Source organism: Perognathus longimembris, chromosome 15 (genome assembly GCF_023159225.1).
Source record: "Perognathus longimembris pacificus isolate PPM17 chromosome 15, ASM2315922v1, whole genome shotgun sequence".
Taxonomy (NCBI): Eukaryota; Metazoa; Chordata; class Mammalia; order Rodentia; family Heteromyidae; genus Perognathus; species Perognathus longimembris.
The window spans coordinates 30,954,011-30,980,921 of NC_063175.1; the positions used below are offsets into that span (position 1 = coordinate 30,954,011).

The 26,911-nt window shown below is 42.0% G+C and overlaps 1 protein-coding gene across 5 annotated transcripts in view; it reads left to right on the plus strand.

The window, feature by feature from the left end:
• The window catches only part of Fhod3 (formin homology 2 domain containing 3), a 401,480-nt gene that overhangs the window by 237,252 nt on the left and 137,317 nt on the right, over positions 1–26,911 (plus strand). For all 5 annotated transcript variants that reach the window (XM_048363540.1, XM_048363541.1, XM_048363537.1 and 2 more), the window contains exons 7-9: positions 8,201–8,312; positions 14,579–14,673; positions 21,535–21,678. In XM_048363540.1, the coding sequence (XP_048219497.1) occupies positions 8,201–8,312; positions 14,579–14,673; positions 21,535–21,678 (351 nt within the window). The remainder of the gene's footprint in view (positions 1–8,200; positions 8,313–14,578; positions 14,674–21,534; positions 21,679–26,911) is intronic.

Sequence of the window (26,911 nt, forward strand, 5' to 3'; positions counted from 1 at the left end):
GACTGGAGTGGGCAATAGAAGTGGGCAGGGAAGGACTTGAGGACCTAGATGTGAAACTTTGAACCTGACTCAAGTCCCGGTATGAACATAGCTTTCTGGGGTCTCTGCATATCCTCTTGTCACCCTCAGATTATTCCTGATCATGTTCTCCCCTTACTGGGAATTGAGTAAGACTTTAATGGTTTGTGTGCATTAGTACTGAGTCACACCCCCAGCCCTGCTTCTCACATTACCTCCTACCAAGGGATGCTGCTGTCCCGTTGATGTTGTGCCTGACATTATTTTCCTTTCAGACTTCCTTCCCAGACTCCTATGGTTCTGTTCTCTCGCCTAGCAGGAGGGCTTATTTTCTGGATGTCTCTGTGGTGTGGAGATGCTAGGTCCCCAACCTTGGTTGACCCTTACATATCTCCTCAGTTTTCCTTTTGAACTATTATTGATGAGACAATTTTTCCCCTATTTCATTCCAGAAACAGCTCAGGAGACTGAAACCATGTTGTTTTCTTCTTGGCTTAGTTTTCTGTGGAAAATGGAAGTGACTCTATTTTGAAACTGATGTAAGGGACTTTAGGGGAGGGGAAATGCAGGGTCTATTCATTTGACTTAGACAGGTGGAGGGAAGCTTTATATTTGACATCCTGTTTTGGTGTTCTCTATCTCTCTTGTGTCTGCTGGGAGCCTTTTCCTAACTTTCCTATGCCTGATTTCCTTTTCTAACTTTTGTTGGGTATCCGGTGCTGACCAACTCTTGTCTATATGATCTCTAAAACCCTCATCTCTACAGCACTGGAAGAGATTTGGCCATTCAATCAGTCAATCTTTGCTCCATGTCACAGTTGGAATAATAAGAAATCATTATAGTTCACTCAAGATTGTAAGTGATAGAGCAAGAGCCACACACAAGAGAGCCAAGTGAGAGCATAAGGCCCTGAATTCAAGTCCCGGCACCACCCCCTCCCCACCCCCAAAGCATGGTATTGGACAGATTTATTCCCCCCCCCCGGGCTGCACTGGGACTGTCCAAAAGAAATCTTCATAGTTTCATTACAGCTATGATGAGACTGGGGTACTGGGGTGGGATTAGAAAAGTGAATCAGTGCAGTGGGGGAAGATAGAGGGGTGTCATTGAGTGTACCCCTCAAATCTGTGTGCTGGAAACATGATTAGATTGCAACATCATTGAGAGGGACAGCCTTTTGGGGGGTGTTGAAATCATGAGGGTTCTGCCCTTGCAAATGGATTAACAACACCAACCTAAGAAGGGCTGTGGTAGTGGGCTCACTTCATCCTATCCTCTGCCATGTGAGGACGCTTCTTCCATTGTGGAGGATGTGGCAGCTCACTACCATTTTGGAAGCAAAGAGGCATGACTGTACCTTGATCTCGAACTGCCCAAGAAGTAAAAAACAAATTACCTAGTCTTAGGTGTCTTATTACTGTATCACAAATGGGGTAGGACAGAGAAGAAAAGTGCAAAAAGAAAAGGAGAGATGGAAAGAAGTGAGAGGAGACCGTGAAGAGAAAGGAAGTGGAGGAGGAAAAAAGAACAGGAATAACAAATGAATCTCTAGGCTCCCAGCCTGTGATGTTGCAACAGCTCTGTGTATATTTTCTTTGGATTCATTCTGTAAGGAAAATAAACAACTGGAAAGAAGCACAAAGGGAAAGTCCTTGTCACATTTGTAAAAGAAAATTGTGGAGAAATCCAAGTGACAGCTTCAGAAATCAGTGGAGGGATTGTCCTGAAAGGCACATACAGTGTTCTTGCTCTTTGCTTCCTGGGTACTCTCCTCAGGACTGCTGGGAATCTCACATTTGCCCCTTCCCCATCCATGGGGTCCTCACCACTAGTCTGTTATGGTTTTCTGTCTCTATTTTTCATTTTATCCAAAGCAAGTCCATAATAGTTGCTGGTATTTGGCACTGTGTAGAGACAGGCAAAGACAGACATGTCAGCTTGTGTTCTGAAGTTCACAGTACATTTAGAAAGAGCACAGGTAGCCAGTGGTACACCAAGTGTGATGTCAGATGAAGGTTTTTGCACCAGGCTGCAGGGTATGTCTGACCCCAGATTTCTGGCTGAAAGTCAGAAACAGTAGTAGCTGTCAAGGTGTGTGTGTGTGTGTGTGTGTGTGTGTGTGTGTGTGTGTGTGTGTGTGTGTGTTTATTTGTGTCATCACAGGTCTAATGAGATCCTCTCCTCTTTACAAAAATCAATGCAGTATCTTCTGACACTCCCATCTGGATAGTGAAGGATCCAGAATAAGAGTGGGTGCACTAACCAGGACCCTTAGGTTTGGAAACTGAAGACTCAGCTCCGAGGTTGAACATCTCAGCCACAGGAGATTTTCCCAGTTCTGATTTAATGATGCAATCAGGAAAGTAAAGGGCTTGGCCTTTCCTTTTTCCAGTAAGATTACTCTTAACCTGAGAGGGTTGCCTTGACACCCTGTCAGGGTTGATAAAGGAAGGGCTGCATTACAAAAACCTTATCATTCTGTTTTCATAATTCTTCATTTTCCTGTCCATGAAAGGCAGCAAGATGTGATTTTGCCACATGCCAGAGGATCATTGTGCAATGCATATTTGCAGATATTCTGGACTCGCAACCAGAGGAGAAAATGATGGTTTTGCAGCCAAATAGTGACTTTAAGAGAAAGAAACAAAGTGTTTTCAATAAAGCATTTTTTTTTCTTTTTACAAGAGCCATCTTTAGACTCCCTGGTCTGAAGTATGAGGCAGATGACCATCTCATGACTTGTCACAGAGTGTTTTTTTAATTTCTTTTCCTGTATCTGGAATTTTAATTAGTTGAGGTAAGATGCTCTATTTGGTGCAATTCAGCCTTCTATCATCCTCTCTGTCTCCTATTGTGGACCATGGGGGAGACCTTCATCTTCTTACCAGTTCTCCTGAGATGCTCCTAATGCCATGGTAACCATCTTCCCACTGCAGTCCACCTTTGCTTGTCCTGCTTCAGTCAGCTCCACTGACTCCATTCATCCAGCTGTGCCTCAGGCTGCTGTGCACTGATCTCCAGTTCTCCCTTGAACTTGTCTGAGGGCAAGCATGCTGTCCTGCCCCCATTTCACCCCATGAGATGGAGGCACTGTGGCTGTGCCCTCCATTCCCCCAAGCCTGTGGGCATCTCTGAAAGTTTGTCATTTAGGACACTGGTGTTTAGAATGGAGAGGGGAGGAGAGTGGAAGTGACAAGGATGGAGGATGGGGCAGTAGCACAACTATGAGGCAATGGGCCCACTGGAAAAGATGATGGAAATGTGGATACTTTGGGGACTAGCCTTCTAGAACTGGGTTTTTCCAGGTAGATAGAAAAGAGCAGGAATCAAAGGTAGGGTCATTGTTGATATTGGGTACCAAGGAGCATAGCAATGCATCTGGTAGGGGTAGAGAAATTGGATGTTGGGGGTTTTGTGGCCTTGGGTTTGGACCTACTAGGTTTGAGAATAAAGAAATGCTCCTAAGGAGAGAGCAGGACTTGGGGATTCAGGAGATGATGTAGATTGAGGAAGCTCAATGACAGGAAGCTCAATGAGATCTTTGTCCTTGTAGTCATTAGGTCATCACTGTGTGATACACTCAGGTGACCAACATTGGCTTATATTTGAAGTGTTTATTACATAATATACAGTTGTAGAATCCTAGCCTTAAGGAGATGGTAAAGTCATATTAAAGATGTTCTTGACATTATGAGTCACATCCCCATATTTCTAGGTGCAGAAGGGGGGCGCTGGCTTTACAGGTAATCCAGCCACTGTTGACCAGGGTGTCGGGAGCCTTTGTTATTGGGGGAGAATCTTTCTCTCTGCCATTAACCAAATGGGGTGCAGTGCTTGCTGGGGCAGCATATTCTGGCTTCCCTGTTCAGATTCCCTGAGCATTTATAGGCACTTTTTTTCTGTAATCTTTCCATGCTACCATCTGTGGTTACTATAGGTATCCTTGAGATATAATTTCCAATTTTTCCTTATACTAGTTATTGACTCTTCTGTGCATGCAGGAAAAAGAAGAGTAATATAAGTCTCTCAGAATCAATTATTATTCCACAAATCCCTTCCCTGGTTAGGCCTTCTAGCAGCAGCCCTGTTTGCTAGATTAAATTGACCTGATGACTCATGAACCCTCCAGTGTTTTGTTCACATATCTGTGTCTACCATTCTCTTCTTTCCTGCATGTCTGTGATTGTTATCTAAATGCAAGATTTTTCCCCCTCACTGATCAGACCAGAGTTCTAGCCTCAAGATAACTAGGGATTTTGTTTTGGCCATTTATCATATTAAATACTTTTTGTATGTGCAGATACTAGGGCTTGAACTCAGGACCTCTCCCTCTTGCTTATCACTTACACTAAAGGCTGTCACTCTACCACTTGAGCCACACCTCAATTTCTGGCTTTTTGATGGTTAATTGGAGATAAGTGTCATTCAGATTTGTTTTCATAGATTGGCTTCAAGCCAAGATTCTTAGATCTCAACCTCTTGAGTAATTACAGTTGTAGATAACTGGTGCTTGGCTCACATTGACTGTTAGTTTTATTTTGCATAAATTTAGTAAGTAAAGCTTTTGTGTCATAAAGCAAAATGTTGAGAGGACAGAGACAAAGAATGCGTAAAGCATCGCAGTTGGCAGTGGTCAGTTGGGGCATGTTAGGGCCACTGTAGCATTAGTGAGGAGTGGCCTAACTGATGAGCTGTGGTTCTTCACTGGGATTACAAGGCCATTCTGAAATCGAGGTGTGTTGAACATGGTAGTAAATGCTGGAGCTGTGGAGCTGAGCCCAGCTGTGTGATCTTTTTTGTGAATTATCTTTTTACCTTATAAGGCAAGAAATCTATAGGTTAGAAAGTATAGTGGAAGGCATGAAACACGGAGTATTCTATCTAGCACTTAAAGTGTGCATCTTTATTAATACCTCCTTCTTCCAGGAGCCTGCCTAACTGAGGTTCTCAGCTTGCCATGATCTGTTGACTTTCAGACTGTGGGTTCCTGTGCTACCTTTCTCTTCTAAGGATCTGAGGCATTTGCTCATAAACTTTCTAGGCTACTTGGTCCAGTGTCAGTGGTGGCTTTAGTAAAGCTGCAGGATCTATAGCTTTTGGACTTCATTTATTCTTCTCCCTGTTTCGAGTATGTGCTGATCTGCCTGCTTCAGTGTGTGACCTCCAGGACTGCCCCCATGGAAGACCTTCTTAGGTTCGGGGAGTGCCTAGATGTCGACCCCTGTGCCTGCAGGCCTCAGGGTTTCATGCTTTGTGCCTATGCCACACTGGGTCTTGAACAACTTGTTAAAACTGACCTGAGGGGCTGGGAATGTAGCATAGTGGTTGAGTGCTTACCTAGCATGCATGAAGCCCTGGGTTCGATTCCTCACCACCACATATACAGAAAAAAGTCAGAAGTAGTGCTGTGGTTCAAGTGGTAAAGTGCTAGTCTTGAGCACAAAGAAGCCAGGGACAGTGCTCAGGCCCTGAGTCCAAGCCTCAGGACTGGCAAAAAAAAAAAAAAAACCAAAAAACACACACACACACACACACACACACAAAAACCCTAAAAAACAAAAAACAACTGTGACCTGAATTTTCTTATGGCTTGGTATGGTTACTCTATCTTCTCTTACCCTGCCTCATTTCTGGCAGGACAATTGTCACTCCTTAGATGCTTGTTTTGTAGGTACAATGGGGTAGTATTTGTGAACTTGGTGGACATTGCAGATGCAAAACCCACAGACACAGAGGGCTGAGTAGATACACATTTGTTCATCTGCTGCCCCTGGCTAAGAACACAATTGACACAGCAGCCAAGACATAGGAGGAGCTGCCCACTGTTGTATATGAATGTCCTGACTGACCCTTCTCCTTCCAGCCCACTGTTGTCATGTGGTGTGGAGCAGGTCATCTCACACTCTACCTGTCATATCTAGCCATCACAGCACCTGTCTAAGCCAAGACCCCTCCACAGTCATGCCAAAGATGAGCAGTGCCATGAGCTTCCTGCCTGTCACATTTAACCATACAGGCAATGGAATCGTTCAGAGGGCTCTGAACAATTGAGAGGGTTTCAAAATCGCTCCTCTGTCTCTTGCGAGGTAGAGACTAAACTCTACAATATTCTCTTAACTTCAAGGCTGGGGATTGCCGGGGGAAGATGGAGTATAAGGAACTTTACTTTGCATATTTAAAATGGGAGACCTTTCTTCAAGTAAATAAAAACACTAGCAAGTCCAGGCTTGGCAACTTTCTCAGTTGGGTAGACCACGATTATGTGGGTTAAGCCTTCTAAATGCCTTCCTGGGAAGAAAACCTGGCTGCTGCCCAGCCCTACCTCCCTCATTAGCTGGTCTTGGAAAGGGTCCCCTTATCCCCATCTCATGGAGTTCCTTCTGAGCATTGTGCAGTCATGTGGCCTTGACAGACATGGTCACAGGCTCCCCGAATTCCCCAGGTGCTCTCAGCTGTGTCACTCTCTAATGAAGAAACCATGTTTCCTAGTGACACCTTCCTTTCCGATTGCCTATTCAACAAACCTATTCACATCTTCCCCCTCTGCTTGTAAAGGCTCTGTTTGGAGCTCCCTAAAAGTCTCATTTTACTTAAAAAAAAATTCCCCAGTTGTCATGATACATAATTTTGGGTTTCTTTGGCCTTGGTTTCTACTAAGTATATGTTTGTATTTAGGTACTTTTGGAAGCTTTGTTATGTAAATGAACAACAAGCAGACTAGGTAGTTAAACAGCTTTAGGTAGAAGAGTATCAGAAATGCTAATTTTCTGGATATGCCTGCTACTAATTGCAAGCATGTCTAACTAAGCATTAAAATATACCCGCAAGCTCCTCCTCAGAGAGGCTTCATTAGCATTTACCGCATGAAAGTAATAAAAGTACATTACTTCAAAGGATCCAGCAACAAACCCTTCCTTTATCCAGAAATCACTTTATTTGATGCCCTCATCTATCTGGAATTCAGTCAAAAACACTTCAAAGCTTGAAACAGTTGCTACAGAGGCCACACACCCATTCCTTCAAGTCCAAACATATTGGGGACAGTGCAGGTGGGGACAAGAGTGGGTAGTGTGTGAGTGGACACAATCAAAGTACATTATACACATGGATGAAAATGTCATGATGAAACCTACTACAATGTACAAAAAAAACCATATTTTTTTTAGACGTTAACAGTTTAGCCATAGGGAATTGGTGGTGCCAATTAGCATGCAAAATGAGATGTCAGTAGTTTCTTTGACCACAAGGCCCAGGAATTCAGACAGGACTGAAGAGCCACATTTAGCCTCTGATCTTGAAGAATTTTAAAAACCAGGGACTGAGATGATTATTAGTGGCTCATGCCGGTAATCCTCGCTACTCAGGAGGCTGGGGTCTGAGGATTGTAGTTTGAAGTTAGCCAGGGCAGGAAAGTCTTTGAGACTTTAATCTCCAATTAACCACCAAAAAAGCCAGAAGCAGAGAGCTGTGCCTCAAGTGGTAGAGTGCAAGCCTAGAGTAAAAAAGCTCAGGGACAGCACTCAGGCCCTGAGTTTTGGTGCCAGGACTAGTACCTAAAATCAAAACAAAAACAGAAACAAACCAGGAACTGGATGAATTTGCCTGGAGAGAGCATGTGGAAGGAGAAAGAATGAGAGCATCAGAGGTAACTCTAAAGTCTTCTACATGCGGAGATTAAACACAACACTAACAGCCAACCAATGGGTAGCTACTGAGGTAGGAGACCATCTACCTGACTACAGACTGGACATATACATATCTCCACTGTATGCCAGAGTTCTTCAGGTGTACCAGGAGTGGTATAGCAGGGTCATATGGTATAAAATGTAATTTGCTTTTCATTGAATACCACTCATTCTACCTACCCCTCCATAGTCCTCATTCAGTAGAGGGCTCAGATGTGCACCAAGGGGTTCCCAGAGTCACCTCATCCCACAGCAAGTCCATCTCAGTGTTTCAGAACTTCGAGATGTGCCTTGAGCTCATCCTCTGGATAATGGGAGACCATCCATGTCTGTTTACTGGTGGGTCTCACAAGAAACAGTGAAGGTCTAATAAAGGAATCTTTGTAATTGTTGGGAGGAGCTTCAGGGCACCTAGGTGCCAGGTGTCAGGGACCCTGTGCTCAGTGGACAAGGCCACTATGTCTATAGATGTACAATGATCTTATCTTCTCTCCAGTTCCGCCTGGTGGTGAAGACTGCCCTGAAGCTCCTGCTCGTCTTTGTGGAGTACTCGGAGTCCAATGCACCCCTCCTCATTCAAGCTGTGTCTGCTGTTGACACCAAGAGAGGTAAGCAGTTCTTTGTGCTTTGTCCTCAAGGCATGTGTGGTATCTGGAGGCTTCTCTTATGTGCTTGAAACAGAATTCCCTGTGTGGACATCTTGCACAAAACATCTTTTAAGATAGTAAATTAGAGCTGCAGTGTGGTGTGACAATGGAGGTAAAGCCTATGTGGACTTCACTCAGGAAAGAGCAGATACTTGTCTGAAACCAAGAGCCAGCTCATTCTGCCTCCTGTGTGTTCCAGGTTGTTTGGACCCCTTCTTGCCTTACCTTGCCCTCAACAACACTTCATCCAGTCTAGCCCATAGATAAACTTGAGCCTTCTTCCCTCTTTCACAAAATTCTTACTCAGAGCCCTCACTACCTCATACCTGGTGTTCCTTCCCACTGCAAAGAGCAATTGGAAGATGCTTTGAAAACACAAGTTAGGTCACATTTGCCATCTAAAACCTCCCAATAGCATTTGAATGCCCATAGCACGAAGTCCATTCAAGTCTTTTTAGGGGACCACTAGCCATTCCCATCTCCCACCTGGCCTGCCCCACCCCTTCCTTTCCTTACCCATGATTTACAGTCCCCATATGTCCTTCCACTGTGCTGTGCTGTGTCATAACTGCCTGTATGTTGGTGAAGGTGTGCTCTGTTTGCTAGCATTCTCTCTCTCTCATCTTGGTGTCCAAGCACCTCCCTGCCCCAAGTAGGCAAGTGTGCCCCACACATGAGGAAGAGTAAGGCCCTTACAGTAGTGTGAAGCTTAAAGTTGGGGGTGTTTTTGTTTTGTCTTTCATTTATTTTCCTCCATAACAGGAGATCATTATAATTATCATCCATGTATAGTCTCAAATAGGAAGCAAAAGAAGATCAAGAGAATTTTTCTTCTCATGATTGTATCAGTAATACCTCTGTAGAGAATTAGAAAAACAACATAAAGAAGACTACTGAAATCTCTTCCGATCACAACAAAGACAATAGATATTAGCATGTTGGCAACATTTCCTTACAGTTGTGTTTGTATGCTTGTACATACATGTACAAGCTAGCCTGTAGGGAATGGTTGGGAAGAATTAGGGGCCTCTGCAGCACTCTTGATTCAAACCAGTTGTGTCTAGTTCTTCATGGCTTAGAGGATCTCCCTCCCATTGTTGAGAAAACTATCCAGGGTTATGAACTGGGCTCCTACACCTTTGCCAGGTGCTAGCCCCAAGGACTAGGTCAGGATCAGCCTTCATGTGGGGTTTACAGAGACAAAGTCTAGTTGCACAGTCAGGCACAATGAGTCACAAGGTGAATCCCAGACCAGGACAATTTTCTCTCTATCACAGCCTATTGATATTTGGTGTGCCAGATAAGAAGAACCTTATGGGTCAAAGCAGATCATAGGGGCAGCTGAAAGTCCTAAGTAAGACTTGCCAATGGTTCAGATCATGTTGGCTTTTCCAAGGCCAAGTAATTAGGTGTAAGGGCTTGGAAAAGAGTAAGCAGCAAGTTTTTTTCATGCCTATCTCCCAACTCTGAAGGTTGTTTTAGGATAACTGATAGGCTCTTTATCATCCTCTCCTTAGGATGGATATCTTGAGGCCTTTGCCATGGGGCTATCTTAAAGAGCAACGTTCTCATGACCTTGGGGTTCTCCCTTGACTTGGTTGAGCTGGGAGCTTTGTACCCCAATCCCAAGATTCCTTTATAGCCCATGTATTCTTTCTACCAAGATAAAATGATGGCCATCTTTTCTCAATTAGTAAAAGCTAAGAAAAATTCAATAGATTGTTTTCTCAGCTTCATGGTTTTTGCCTATAAAAATTCTTAAACATTTGGCAAGTGCTATCATCGGTCTGCTACTGAGCACTAACAGCTTTAAAAAAAAAAAACATGCCAGGAATTGCACTAATGGAAAAACTCAGAAATAGCTTATCATGCGTGGCTCAATAGTATGTTTCTTTTTGGACATGTGTGGTCTTGGCTGTTATTTTTATAATACATACACATAACATCATCTGATTTTACTGCTAGTAAAGTTGTTCCAGAATCCTATGATGGAATTAAGCATATAAATATGTCATGGTGTTCTGCAGAGAGTGACATGACTTCCAGGTGTGTTCCCACCTTGGGTGTTTAGAAGCTGCTCTCCAGCTCCCCGTCAGCTGAGCCAGAGAGCAGCCCCAGGTGCCAGCAATGACTGAGGGTGAATGGCGCACATCCACACGTGCACACATTTACAAAAAAAGCCATAAATTTTACTCACGAAGTGACTTTACACTCACTTCTTGGCAAGGGTGAGTGGCACATTAAAATGTAGACAGTTTCTCTCTCTCTCTCTCTTTAATAGAGAAGATAACTGTCAGATTTAAGGACTCTGCAAATAAAACCACCAATATAAACTACAAGTCCGCAAAAATCATTATCACCTTAAGCCAATGAGGTCATCCTAGAACAAATTCCTCTGGCCACATTATAAACACCATGCATGGCCGCCCATGAATTATCCAGAAGGGTTCAGTTTGCTATTGGGGTTATGGACTTTGTGGCTCAGAATGTATCACTTACCAAGCAAGGAATAAAAGCTGTGAGGCTGTGAGGGGTGGGCACAAACTTACCACAGGTAGTAAGTAATAAATTTTATATAAAAATTAGAATACCATACTTGATCTAGCCAATTATGCTTCTACCCAGGGGCTGGAATAAAAGGGTGGATTTGAGTTAGTCTCTGGGCTTGGCATGGTAGAATACCTGTCTACTCAAGACTGCTGGATCTTCTCTCCTGCTTATATGTTCGGGTCATTTTCCTCTTATGGACAAGACCCAACAGGAAAAGGGTGCAAAACTAGCTCATCTTTTGGGTGAGCCTTGCATTATCATTTTACCACGTTAGAAATTCTTTTCTCTTGAGGTCTGCCCTATGGTGGTGGATAGGAAGTTGGTCTGGAGCCCACTTCTTCCTTAGGAGACTTTCCTTCTGACTATGTGGTTTTGCTTCTCCCACAGAGGCAGAACAAAAGACCAGACATGATCACTCATTTTTAAATTTCAATCATAAATTTTGGACTCACTAATTTGGTTCAGCACAGCCTTTGAAGAAGTTTTATTATTTTTTTCAATTTGAATATACAGTGATGAAATGTGACATAATTCCTCACCATGTGTATCACACATGATTAACTGGGAAGTCTAGCCATCCTTTCAAGTGACTATGTTTTTGGGTGCTGGTGTAGAATATAGTGATTGGTGAAGAATACACAAAACATGGTGGAGGCTGTAGAGCTAACAGAGCTCTAGCTATATCTCTGTTGTTCTTTAAACAAGTATTTATGTGGAGTGTGTGGATCTGTTATGTGGAAGGGTATGGAATATACTGAAAATAATTTCCCAGCATATGTCTGACTGTTAGACCAACTCTTATATAAGACAGTTTGTTAACGATTTTGTATTCCTTTAGTCTGAATGCAGGGACTTGACAGTAGAATAAGAACAAAAAGTGCCTTATTCTGTGCTAAGATAGAGGCATTGTGGTTTGGTGGTAAGGAAGGACTGACCTGGGCACCTGTGTAGAAGGCCTGCCTCTGGGCATATGGGTGTCCCCATCACACTACCATAATCATGATATCTACTGATATTAGAGTTCCAATATTGAAAAAGACACAATGTTCAATATGCTCATACAGTCCATTTATTCAGCAAGTATTCAAGTATCAATTATGCTCACAAATGTCAGTGCCTGTATTCCAGTGTATGGGGAGAGGATACATGGGCAAGTGAGTGGCAGAGAGACAGATAATAATGGTTAAACACTGTCTCCCAATCCATTCCTTCAGTGTGAAGGAGAAAAGATAATGTGCTTGATGTTGGTGACACCTTGCAGTAATCCTAAAAGTTCGGCATTAACACCCCACTTTGCACATTAGTGCCATGGGTCTCCTTTCATTCCACTGCTTTGTGGTTCAGTTCTTTCTCTGATATGTGGAGGGGTGGTGTCATCATCATGGTAGATGATTCTACTATAAGAACACCCTCTCCCCAACACATACACATCTGGATACACAACAACCCCCTCCTGCATATACACAGAGTGGAACTAGTGATAGCCATGGTGAGAGTGAGCTAGGTCACTTGGTTGTGATGGGAGGCAACCTCTAGCAAAGTTACAAGTGTTTAACATGGGTGTAGCCTGGGCCCTGTCAAAACTGTTCCTGTTAATTCCAGTATTTTCTCCTTTCATCTTCACGGTTTTAAATATTTCTCATTGTCTGCTTCTGGAACAGTCAAAGAAAAGCAAACATTCATTTCAGCAGTGTGTAAATATATACACATTTCCAGGCTTAAAATCCTTAACTTTTAAGGATTGATAATAAGGGAATCAGATATCACAAATGAGTAACACATTTTTCAATTAAACTAAGCCAGTGTTTGAGTGTTTTAATCATGGTGGATTAAATGGTGCACACATGTGCATATATTTGTGCGTGAGAGGGGGATATAGCCTGGCTACTTCCTTCTCTAAGCTGCCTGCCTTTGCTTCTTGGTTTTTCCTTTCCCAAGCCTTTCCTTTATGGCTTCAGAATAAGCAACCAGGCAGCCATTCTGGTCCTGATGGCACCATTAGAAATTCTGGTTTTAATATTTTCTCCCTTACATGGGATTTCTATGATCCACATACTGATAGCTCCCTGGTGTATGTGTTTGATCGTGCAGTCTGGTGCTATGTGTGAGTATTAGAAACTACCCCGGTTACAAATACAAGCAGAGGTTCCTTGAGCTCTTGAATTGCACATGGACAGCGAGCTATGAAGTCGTGAGGGCTGAAATGGTTACTTTGAGATTCAAAGGATGATTACACTCTAATGTGAACTTCCAAGAAGCTTCATGATAAATACCAGCAAGGAGATAATTTCTCCATGAGCATGTCTTTGTGTTTAGAGTTGGAAAGGGTGGGAAGAGATTGCCGGGTTCTTTAGTGCCTGGGCAATTTAGCCAAAGGTTAAGATTTTTTGCTCATTTGTTGGGAGAGCAATTGGGTCTCTATGTGAAGCCATATTGAAGTCTTTTGCATAATCTAGAAAGTACTTGTTCCTAATTTTCCTGTCTTTTCTCCTTTTCCTGAAGTGGCATCAACCTTTGACTACTTTAAACCTGCTCCAACTTACCCACTTCATGTCCTTTCAGAGATCTCTGTTAGTGTTCATCAGATGTTTTGTTGAGCACGTAGTGCGAACCAGGCGCTGAGCTGATAGCACAGAGGAACAATGCTGACTCTGTCTCTGTCCTTGGGGAACTTTTATCTCAAGGCCAGGATCAGCTCTAAAATAGCTTACCCTGAGACCAACATTTGGAAACTACTGTGTTGAGGTTATTGCCAAATTTACTTTTATCAAGTGAAGATAAGCAATATCACTTCCAGATACTTATAGAAAAATCAGGAAAGAACTTCCTATTCAAAGCCAAGGGCAAAGCCAAGTTTACTTCACTTCAAATGTTTATCTCAGGCCTGGAAACTATGTCAGGGGGTTATTTCCCCCCTTTGCAGCCTTGCCCGGGGCTTGGAGTTCATGAATAAGAAGCAGTGCCCAGCCCCTCCTGAGGCTGGGGAAGAGCTACCCCCAAGCTGTCACCAATAGGGCCCACTCAGGAGCCACATCTTGTCCTTAGCCCCCCACAGCCATCCCCTCTGCAAGGTACATACCTGCTCTGCTGTGTGACAGACTCTGTACCCATTAGATTATAAACCTATCAAGGACAACTGCTTCCCAAGCTTCATACTGGTTGGGTTTAGATGTGTTTATGTCTTGATGGAATAGACGTAGTAGTGGATGGGTAGGCAAGTGTGTTGTCAATATTGCTTGGATTCACTGCTAGAGTGACTAACAGACTTCCATGTTCCTTTCCCTGTGTGCTGATGGATGTTCAGAGAGTTCTTCAGAAGGCCTTTTCTACTTTCAATAAAGTGTGTGACCCAAAAGGTTATACATGAATGAATCTTAAAAAATGTATCTCTAAAGGAGTTTTTTTTTTTTCAAGCAAGCAGATAGGCATCCTGATGCTGAATAACATTCAGTACTCTTGGCGAAGGAATGATGATGTGGTATAGCATTGCCTTCTATGAAACATTCTTAATTAGGAGTATGTTCAAGTCCACCTTAAAGATGTTATCATACTCAGAAATATAATGACTGAAAGGTACTGCCATCACTGAGGGATAGCTTCTTGCATAAATGATAATGAAGTTTGGATGAGGAATGTTGTTGAACTGCTGTGTCTAATTAATTTTGCTTTACTCATAGGCATCAAACCTTGGTCCAATATCATGGAAATCCTGGAGGAAAAGGATGGAGTGGATACAGAGCTGCTGGTTTATGCAATGACTTTAGTGAACAAGGTTGGTCTATGTGCATTAATGAGGAGAACTGAAGTCCTAACTTTCCTGGTACCTATGAACATAAACTTATTTAGAAATAGAATCTTAGTAGATGCAATCCTGTCAAGATGCTGTCATTGGAGTGTACTCTAATCTGACATGACTGATATAAGAAGAGACACAAGTGAAAAGATAGTATAAATGCATGCACAAGGAAGACAGCCATGGGGAGAAAGAGACAGAGATGAGAATAATGCATCTACAAGCCAAAGAATGCCAAAGATGGCCAGCAGTCAATCTAGGAAGAAGTATGGAAGGATCTTCCCACAGACCCTCAGAGAGAACATGCCCTGCATTGTAGTTTTAAGACACCTAGCTTGTGATGCCTAGTAATGGAAGTCTGTGGAAAGTAATATAATGTGAAAATCTATTTTTTTCCTTTGAGAACTATACTATGTGTGCCCTATTGCTGTGTATTTCTTCCCAGTAAACACTTCCTTGTGAAGACACATGTGTGTGCACAGGTGCACATGCCTATCCTCCAGCTGTGGGTGTTTACAGGCTTTTAAGTTTTGGTCATTTTAGCTAAACCAGAAAGATGATAGTAAGAATTTTATGGCTATAAAGATATATGCTTGAAGATAATTTTCCTTAAGAATGAGAATTAGCAGTTTTATTCTAATGGAAGAGTTCACAGGTCAGGAAGAAACAAGACTCTTACCCCACTGATTGTTGAATTCTGACACCAGCGCAGAGTTAATGACTCCTGGGATGGATTCTATTCCTGGTATACAATGGTCACCACACCTTTGTGCTCCTATTTCTCCCTTGGTGTGCCTCCCTGGTACGACCTTGAAGGGCAATGGTCGTCTTCCCTGCCTGTCCCTAGAGATGATGCTGTGAAGCAGTGCTCTGAGGGTCTGGGACAAACCCCCTTAGGGCTGGGGTCCTTCATTCAGATTTCCACATCTCAAATACTAGGCATAGTATTAACCATCTTCTGGGCCTTTCCAAGCTGTTGGCATGAGACTTCAGAACTAACTGCAGTGATGATTAAGGCTTCAGAAAGAGACAAAATCACTACAAAAGCAATACTTGCAAAACTGTTTGGTGTAAATCAACTGAACAACTCATAGGGGGAAAGGGAAAGGGGGAGGGGGAGGGGGAATGAGTGAGGAGGTAACAAACAGTACAAGAAATGTATCCAATGCCTAACGTATGAAACTGTAACCTCTCTGTACATCAGTTTGACAATAAAAATAAAAAAAAATAAAAAAAAGAAAGATACAAAATCCCTTCCTGGAATATAATGGGAAAGATATTTCTCTTGATGAACTGAAGGCACATTTATAGAAATCAGTATAAATGAGACACAACTTCTACCAAATAGTAACACAGTGTATCTATTACCAGGTGTTTAAAACAGTGTGGTCTGCTCTCCTCAGTGGGAAGATGACTGGCATGGAGGACCCCAGGATCAGACCCAGTGTTCAGAATGACTTGTTGCACAGTCAACATCAGCATGGACAGGGCAGTTTCATCCATGTTTAGGCATGGAAATAGGCAAAAAAAAAAAAACCACCCCAAAAACCAAAAACCAAAAAACAACCCTTGACCACATGGCATGATAATTCCCAAAGAGATTTGGGAGTTTAATGCATTAAACCAAGGAAAACCATCTAGAAAGAGACGAATACATGATTAGTTTTTGATTGATAAATATACCAACTTCAGTTGAGTGAAAGACTGACTCCAACACACGGACTTTGAGAATAGCAAGGGGTCACAGTTTGGGGTTTGGCATGTAGTGGCAGGCCATGGGCATATTTGAACAGATTGGAGCGAAGAGAACCTTTCGCAAGAAAAATGGGAGAAATCCATGTAGGCTATTTTAAAACAAAAGTCTGTAGCTATGAGAATGTCAGGAGTTGTATTAGCTCACTGGTAGAGGCAGATGTTGCTAGGCACGTGTCTTGTTGTTAACCTATCTGGAATGCTGTTGTTTTTGGAATCCCTTGGATACTTTTTCATACAACCGTGTGTACTTGAGAGGCCCTCTCTCATGGCCTCCCAACTCCATTTTGTTTGGGTTTGACATAAATAACTCCATTTTGGTACTGACAACTTTTCTAAAACTTGTTTAAATAATAAAACCAATATGAAAGGTTCCACAAGAGAGGATGAAAGAAAAAGTCATTGCACTAAATTGTAGCTGGTTTTGTTTATAGAATAAAAATCAAAATTATATCTGAAGGCAAATAACAAATTAGGGAATTACCTGTTGAAACACAGAACAAAGATACTCTTCTGAGTGAATGAAGAAAGAACTCAGTCACAAGAGGAAAGACCTTAATCAAACTTACAAACACATAGTGAAATAGTAATACTTCTTTCCCAGGTGATACTGATGAGTACTTTTTAATGAAATATTTGCTTGATGAGATCACAGAAAACCCTGATATATCCCTGAAGGGAAATGAACACAAATTTTCTGATGGTTAACCTTAAGAATGCTGCTTTTATTTTAAAATCTATCAGTGAGCTTATTTTTCCATGTCATTTGAAGCAATTTTTTATTTAAAAAAAATTAACTTGATCTGTTTTTGTCCTTTCCAGTCATTGGCCTTGTTTTATGAAATACTGAATTTAGTAAAAATGGAAATTTCACTCTTGCCCAGTATCACTGGTTGAGCTTTATCCATTATTTTATTGGTAGAGGCCAGGCCTGGCTAGTCTTAGGCCGTGAGCAGCTCATGGGCACTCTGTTTGCCAGTCTGTGGCACAGCCCCAGTACGTGTCATCATCTTCTGGCCAGCATGATGCATCTAATGTCCAGGAATTCCTCACTTGCTCCTTCTCTTCTGGCAGCTTGGCATCATTCTTTGTTATTTTGCCTAGAAGTCCACGAAAATTCTGCAAGAGGTTCCTTAAATGTACCTTTCCTTAAAAAGTCAACAGACTGCTGTCACTCACACTGAGTTTTTGTTTTGGTCGAATTGGCATAAAGGTTAAAGCTCATTGAATAAAATACTACAAGATATAAAGCAGAATATCAAACTGAAATGATAATGGGAGTCTGGGGTGGAGGTAGACTTTGAAATGTGGGAAATTATATTTCAAGTTCAGTGGTTACTAATGAATATTGATTTCAACAAAATAAATGATGATGAAGTAATTTAAAATTACAAAAAATGCATTTAAGTATGTACATATTTATGTATGTATGTGCATGCCAGTCCAGGGGCTTGAACATGGGCCCTGAAGCCTGTCCTTGAGGTGTTGTTGTTGTTTTTTTGCTCAAAGTTAGCATTCTACCACTTGAGCCATAGCTCCATTTCTAGCTTTTTGGTGGTTAATCAGAAATAAGAATCTTATGGACTTTATTGCCTGGACTGACTTTTAATTGAGATGCTCAGAACTCAGCCTTCAGAGAAGCTAGGATTACAGGAGTAAGCCACCAATACCTGGCTAAAAAATGGCATTTTCATGACAAAACAAGGGCAATAACTCCTAGCCTGCCTTGGGTTATGAGACTGAAGTTAATTATTCTCTTTGATAAACATAAACATTAACAGATTCACTACCTCCATTCCCAACCCCAGCTTCATTTCTACCCATGTTTAGAAGTTCTGAGGGATCTTCAAAATTTATCGCACCCTGCAAAGTAAAATGGGACAGATAATGCCCTGCCCTGACCTCCCTCCCAGTAAGAAACCCCACCTATGGGGCTCGGGTATGGATCACCCTATAGACTAGGACAACAAGGTCGATGCAGGGTGAGAGTAACACAGTAGGATACTTTGGGCTAATTTAGAGCATTCCCACATGGCACCTGGACCCCAGGAGGACTGGAAAGCTGCCAGATGCCAACAACGTAGAAGTGAGGCCAACAGTGCAGAACTGGGTGGAGGTGCCCAGGGACAGGTGGGAGGGAGGTGAAAGTAACTGAGCAGTCAAAAATAGGTGCATGATGTCTTGAGCTTGTGTTTTCCTCCTGCGCAGACAGAAAAAGAAGCTGTATTTGTTTGTGGAGGAAGAACAGTGATCTCCTCTACAGCTAGTCATCAAAGCTGCAGCGCCACAGTCTTGGCTTGAGTCCATGGTTTCAGTGTAAATGACAAATGACCTCAGCACCCTTGGTTCTAGCCCTATTATTGAACAAGGGCTCCCTAAGTCTATTCAGTTTTATACATAGAGCTGTTTAGTTATTTATTAGCAACCCTTGCCTCTGCACCCTTTATGGTTGGATTCACTAAGGCAGCAGAGATTAGGTCTTAGGATATTAATGTTCTGGAAACTTGGGAGTAAAAGAACTTCAGTTGACTGGGGCTGGAGGAAGTAAAGAAGGAAGGAGGGGAGTGGAGAAAGCAAGAGAAAACAACACTGTTTGGTTCCTGCTAGCTACAAATGCTATGAGGAAAGCTTTAATACAAAATGTTGACTTGCTGTCACCTTCTTAAGTTGTGCATATTGCCATCAGGGCATCTCTCATGGTCCCCTGTGCTCAGGACTCATATGCTGTTTCCCTCTCCTGCCATTCTTTACAAAATTCTAGCGTTTTTATTAAAACCAGCAGATGAGATTGTGGTAATGATAGAATTCTTTGAATGAGTACATGATTTTCCAACTAGTGCGTGGAGTAGAGGGCTGCTCATTTGACAGTAATTACCTGGTAATGCCATGTTGATTGCCACTGTGGTGTGACAGGCACTGGCATGTGCTTTCACACATAGGCACACATGTGAGCGCCCACTTACAGTCTCCTCCTGGTGTCCTTATTGGAGCGCCTGTGTAATTATCACAAGATCCTCTTTTCATTTGTTTCTCATCTTAGTCATCTTGTGTCCTCTTTGCTCAGCATAAAAGGTTAAAAGCTATTATTTGGGTTATGCCTAGAGATGTTTATTCGAGTATTGATAGCCTCAAAATGGATTGTCTTTATGGAATGTTGGTCTTAATATCTGTTGAGCCAATTTAGCATGCTTAAAATAACTTTGAAATGTATATAGTGTTCTTAGAAATTAAAAAGTAGTTAAAGGAGTAGGGAATAAAGAGCAATGCCTGAGATTCAAGGCTAAAATAACCTGTGTAGAATGCAGGAGTGTGTATGGAAAGGAGACCAGAATGGAAGCTCCAAGCTGGAGCTTTATCTGGTTCTTAGTAACTAATGGCTCACTTTTCAGTTACTTCCAGGTGACTGTGGCAACTCTGTTCCCTATTCCTACCTTCATTTCCCTCACTTGTAAAACCAAAAGCTTATAATAAATACCAAGGCTTTTTCCAGTTCTGATCAGGAATCTAGTCTGAGATGTTCTCCCCCTTGGAAGAGAGGTTGAATTAAAAGAGAAGTCCACTTTTTCTTTCTATCTTTTTGTTTCTTAGTTGCTGCTTTAAAATTAGTTGTTTCCTAACGTATGAAACTGTAACCTCTCTGTACATCAGTTTGATAATAAAAATTTGAAAAAAAAATTAGTTGTTTCCCTGAGTTTCATACACCAAAGAGAGGGAGGCTCTTTGAATTTAAACTGTTATAACCCTATTAGGGTTGTCATTGTCTAAGCATGTTGTACATGAGTTTTCTATTTCCATGTGGCAGATGATGACAAGCTTAGCATCCTAGAGTAAAGCACGTTGATCATCTCACTGTTTCCTGGAGCAGAAGTCCAGTTGTAACCCACCTGCATGGTCTCAAGGTCTCACAAGGCTTCACAAGGCTTCAGTCACATTGTGAATCAGGGCTGGACTCCCCTGGAGGCTTAGGGTCCTCTTTAGACCTCATGGTTGATGGCAGAATTAATTTCCTTATATCTGTAGAGCTAAAGGCATCTTGCTCCTTTTTTGAAGCCAGAATGATAATCGTCAGTTTCTGAACATAAGACCTAAGCCCTCTTTTTAAAAAAAAAATGAATGATATTGTTAAGGCGATATCCAGAGGGGTTACAGTTACATATGTAAGAAGGTAGTGAGTAATTTCTTATCATACTTGTTACTCCCTCCCTTGTTTTTCTCCTACCTCCTCTTCTCTCCAGTCCTCCCCTCCCAGTTGTACAGTTAATTTTCTACATATTGTCTTCTGAGTATCGCTGTTGGGTTGGTTCACCCTTTATCCTTTGTCCCACCATTTTGATGTTCCCTTTTCCTTCTCTAATTCAGGTAAACATATAGACAATACCCAAGGTACCAAAATCAAGTACAGTGACAGCAGGGGCTAAACCATAGGGGGGAAAAAACAGAAAAAAGAAATAATTTCACATAGTACATTAAAAATAATAACAACAATGAAAAACCTCTTGTTTCCATATTTTGGAGTTCATTTAGCTTAGGTTCATCTTATATGATCACATGTACATAGCTCCTGAGCTATTGCGATCCTCTGCTAGGACTATCCTAGTGTACACTAATTATTACCAATGAGGGAAACCATGGAGCCTATGTTTCTTTGGGGCTGACTCACTTCACTGAATATGATTTTTTCTGAAGTTTTTCTATTTCCTTACGAATGTTAAGCCCTCTTTTAAATGATTTACTACTCAGTTCTCCCCTAGGCAATCCTCCCTTTTGTTTATCTTAAGTGATTGAAACCTTAATGCAGTATACAAAATTCCTTCACTTTGAGGCATACTTGACCTAATCGGGTGTGTAATCCCACCCATGGGATCCCACCCATGCTCAAGGGGAGGGGATCACGTAGCATGTGTACAAGGAGGAGAGAATGTTGTGGTTCATTCTGCCTACCAAACCAAGGAGGGTTTTATTCACAAGTGAAATTTCCATCGCTTTGGCATTGTTCCACAGTGTTATAATTTGAGACCACTGGCTGACACATTCAGAGTCACATGACAGACTCTTAAGTTGTTTCTGTGTCTGATTCTTCTCTTCTAGACATTGTCAGGATTACCTGATCAAGATGCCTTCTACGATGTGGTGGACTGTCTGGAGGAGCTGGGTATTGCTGCCGTGTCCCAGAGACACTTGAACAAGAAAGGGACTGACCTGGAGTTGGTGGAGCAATTCAGTATTTATGAGGTAACAGACACCATGCACTTCAGCACATGTCAAAAGCCGATGTCCTTCGTGCATGCTCTAGACCAGGGTTCTGAGTGTGGTACAGAGCTGTCACATCAGAGGGAATTTGCCAGAAATGCAAATTCTCAGCCCCCTCCCCACTTCCAGATCTCCTGAATCAGGAACTTTGAGAGTGGACCTTAGCAGTCTGTGTTTGACAAACCTTCCAGGAGCTTGGAGCAATTTTATTTTCAAGAATATGCCTTATATCAGCAGTACTTTTACTTCAGCAAAATGGAGCAAGGGGAAAGAGAAAGGGTAAAAGGAGAAAGGGAAACAGATAAGCTGCATAATTTGTAGGGGTTAGTGCAGTGTAGTAGCTCAGAGCCACTCTGGGAATTTTTGGGGTTCTTTTGGTTGTAGGGTTTGAACTCAAGGTCTGGGCACTGTCCCTGAGCCTCTTTGTGCTCAAGGCCAGGGTCTCTACTACTTGAGCCACAGTACACTTTTGGGCGTTTTTTTGTTTGTTTTTGAGTAGTTAATTGGAGATAAGAGTCTCGTGGGAACTTTTTTACCCGTGCTGGCTTTGAACTGCAGTCCTCAGATCTCAGCCTCCTACGTAGCTAGAATTATAGGTGTGAGCCATTGGCACCCAGCTGGAATTTTTTATGATATTAAGTAACTTTCTTCTTTGGTCTCTCATGGCTTGTTAAGGTGGCTTCCCTCATATTTTTGTTTGTTATGGTTTTTTTGCTATGTTATGTCAAAAGGAAAGAAATTCTAAAATCTAAAATTATTAGCATGGGTTTGCTGCTCATCTTTATATTGTTTACTGTCAGTTGAAAGTACAAATGTAAGAGTGTTTTAACTTTTGTGTAAAAATCAGCAAAATTGTACATAGATAATTCTTACCAAAATAGGTACAAAATTAACTGTGGGTGTGGGTGTGTGCACGTGCGCATGCATGCGTGCATACACATGCCCATCCTGGAGCTTGAACTCAGGGCCTGGGCACTATCCCTGAGCTTCTTTTGCTCCAGGCTAGCACACTACCACTTGAGCCACAGCGACACTTCTGGCTTTTTCTGAATAGCTTATTGAAGATGGTGTTTCATATACTTTCTTTCTGGGCTGGCTTTGAACCATGATCCTCACATCTCAGCCTCCTGTGGCTAGGAATATGGGCCTGAGCCACTAGTGCCTCACCAAAATTAACTTACTTTTTATGTTACTTTTTGGTATGTGTACCTTCTGCCAGCAACACTGCCTTCATCTTATTGATGACTAAGGAAGTGCTGAAAGGACAAGGGACTTTGGGCTACTGTGTCTTGTCCTTTTGTCCCATGTCTTTATGTCAGTGTATGTGGTTGGCTAACATGAGATAATAACATGAGAAGAATGGATATGGCAGGGCTTCTTGGGTGGTCATCTCTTTGCATTTGTGCTTCAAATGTATGGTTCTCAAGGCTGTTGATGACTCTACTAATAACTCAGTTGTGTGTTTTACTAATGCTTAGGCCTTAGGAGTCTACTTGAATCTATGTCCCTGAACAACAAAATTGGAAGACATGTATTCTACCTGTCGCCTCCACTCCTGCATGTATTCCATGGAGTCCACTCATACAACAGAACTTGACAGATACAAGTAATAAGATTTCAGGAGAGCAAAGGAAGTCTCTTCTAAATGTAGGCCTTGGGCAACTTCACAGGTCACACACTGAAGACAGTTGGTTTGTTTCGTGTCAGGCATCTTGGCCTGTGGACTTGAAAATTTCTGTCTGTAGTTGGGTGCCAGTGCCTCACAACTGTCATCCTAGCTAGCTCAGAGGCAGAGATCTGACCATTGAAATTTGAATCCAGCCTGAGCAGAAAAATCCAAAAGACTCCATTTTCATTTAATTGACAAAAATGCCAGACTGGAGGTATGGCTCAAGAGCCAACCATGAATTAAAAACAAAAACAAAAAAAGCCCAGGGACAGTGCATGGCCCTGAGTTCAAGCACCAAAAAATTCTATCCGTGTGCCTTTATTTACTATAACACATATAAACCGTCATCTGGGGTTTTTTGGTAAGATTTACATCATTTCTAAGAATTGGCAATTATGAATGTTGTTACAGTGAAGATTTTCATTTATGTACTTTTTATGCACTATTTGAGCATTATGGCAGCAGTTTTCTTAGCATGGTTGAAGTGTGTGACTTGGCAGAAAGTGGGACTGTATCTCAGAAATAACTAGCATGAAAAATAAGCTGGAATCAAGAATTAGGAGTAGAGTGCTTGCCTGGCAACCTTAAGGCCTTGTGACAAAACTCTAGTATGGCAAAAAAAAAATTGTAATTCCATTTGATATTTATGTTTAGGTTTTGGGTAGCAGACTTTCTAAGGTTAGTCTGGAGCACCCTTTCCTTCCCCCTTCACCATTACTGTACCTTTATTTGTGTAAGCATTACTGTACTAACATCATGAAAGAATTCCTGATGACTCTAGCATATGGCTCCTGGTGAGTACAGTACGTGTCTGGATATCACCAGAGTACCTCTCTGCTTGTTCCCTCTTATGGTCCTCCACTGACTCTGTTCCTCTGTCCTTCTTTCTTTCCTCCTTCTCAATGTTGGTTTGTCCTTAGGAGACCACCTCTCTATTACCAGCCTACGATTCACCTCGATACTTTCTTCCAAGGCTCATGAAGGATTGCTTCTCTGCCTACCTTCTTATCTGATATTTTTTCATTCATTTGGTGCTCTATATTGCATATATCTCCTGGAGCACATGTAAAAGACCTGTCCTTGCTTCCTGCAAACACCTATTTTTCAGTTAAAATAGCCAATTCTGGCTGGGCACTGGTGGCTCAGGCCTGTAATCCTAGCTACTCAAGAGGCTAGGATTTGTGGATTGCAGTTCAAAGCCAGCCTGGGCAGAGAAGTCCCCTCAAGACTCTTATATCCAATAAACCACTCAAAAACTGGAAGTGGTGGTATGGCTCAAGTGGTAGAGCTTTAGCCTTAAGCAAAAAAGAGGCTCAGGGACAGTGTCCAGGCCCTGGGTTCATGCACCACAACCGACAAAAAAAAAAAAAAAATAGCCTATTCTCCTGGAAGTTAAATGGCAGTAAAGAAAGCTATCGATGGTTCTAGGGTACTATGCCTGACACACATCTACCTGAAAGCCACACATGAAATGCAGCAGTCCTTATTTTCCTTCCATGATTAGAACAAAAATCCTGTACAATCTTTTCACTTTTCCACATTTATCAATAGTAGAGTCTTAAAATTACAAACCTAAAGCTGTCTGAAACTCCTTTCTCATTCCTGTGCCCCTATATAGAGAAATTTAATTGTTGAAAACTGTACTTTTTTCTCCATTTGTATCTTCATTCCCTTAGCTTTATCCTTCATGATTTTTGGCCTTGACTATTACAATATCTTCTGATTCAGTCAAGTGTGCATCAGTTTGTTCATTTAATAAAACCTCATTGAAGATCTACTAAATGACTGGCATTATTATTCTGAGCCCTGGGGGTACAGCAGGATATGAAACACAGAAGACCAGCACCCCAAGGGCATGTACATTCTGGTAGTGTGTGATCGAATATATGAGAAGCAAAGAATCCAGAACTCAGCATGTCTGTGAAGAAAAAAGCACAGAACAAGGTGGAGAAACTGAGGCAGGGACAAAGAAGCCCATCTTAGGTGATTCCCTAAAAACAGAAAATGAAGGAAGAGAGAGCACTAGAGTAGGATCAGCTAGGCATATGTAGGGGGCTGAAAGGATTTTGGGTGGCCACAGGTGTAGGTACTGGCCAAGCAGTCTGTATAGAACCTGCATCTTGCAGGGGCCTTGTCCCAAAAGACCATCTCTGACAAGGCAGCCCTCCTAAAATTTCAGTTTGCTTATGCCATTTATGTTTAAGGAAAGCAAACAGAATGAATGAATGAACAGATGAACAAATCTTGCCATGACCAGCAGGATGAAACCCAAATTCTTTCATGTTCAAACAAGGCTCTACACCAGCCATATATCTGGGCCTCTGTGGCTTGTCTCCATTACTCCCCAAGGCCTCTGAAATTTCAGCAGCTCTCAGCTTCTCTTGTTTCTTAGACATAAAAGGCAGGACCTCTTGGGAGCTGTCCTTTGCCCATTCTCTTTGCGCAGGCTGGTGTTTTTTTAAATATCTTCCAGCTGGCAAACACCTGCTCCTCCTTCAGAAGTCCCCTGAGATGTCACCTTCTCCACAAAGCCTTCTTTGGCAAGGCTTCCTACCATTCTCCTCACACCCCAACATCGTTCATAACCCATCCCAGAGCACCTCATCTATGATCACGCCTCATCTGCATTCACACCTCTGTCCACCAGTGCTAACACAAGCTTGCCTGCTTCCCTTTGAGCTACCCCAAGTCACATGACCTTTGTCTCTTCCTAGCCCCAGGCAGAAATAGCAGAACAGCTTCCCTGAGCTTAAAAAGTGCTTGGATGCAAATCTCCTTCAAACACCACACATTTCATGACAGCACTTGCCAGATGCTGGCTTGAAGGAAGGGTGTGGTTCAGAATGAAAGCAGTCACCTTCATAGACAGATGCTCTGAGTAATAACTCAGAATGACAACTGAGTGCTTTAGACAGAATCTTCATTCCTTTCTGGAAGTTAATGCATAGAAAAAATATTTACAGGACAGCCAACTTCAGTAGAAGCAGGGGCAATAAGAAAGGCTACACACCGAGCCAGTATTTTCTTACAAAAGACTTAATGCTGTCAAGTGCAGGCAGACAACTTGGGTGGACTTCTAGGATTCCTCCTCACGTTGTCTGGTAGCCATATGTCTTGGACTTTCTAGGGACAGGCCCAATTTCATGTAATTTAATTCCATTTCAGAAAGGTGATTTGATCCATGTTTAATTAAATTCATTTGATTTTTATAGCCTCTTACGATTTTTCATCTACATAATTGCTAAAATGAAAATCTTTTGTCAGGTTATGTGTTCTCTCAGTGTTGAAAATGTGGTTTCTGTAAGAAGAAAGGCATCTTAAGACGATTTTAATGTTGAGAAATAACTCTCTTAGTTTCAGGACTAAATAAGTTCAGTCTCTTAAGATTCTTCCATTTCATAGAAAATAAAAATTATGTATCTGTTACCTCTTGTAGCATAACAAATACTCCAAAATGTTGTGGCCTAAAACAATAGTCACTGAGCATAATTGTATGGGTCAGGAGTATGGGCTGGGTTACTGGGAGAGTTTAAGGTGGTTGGAGCT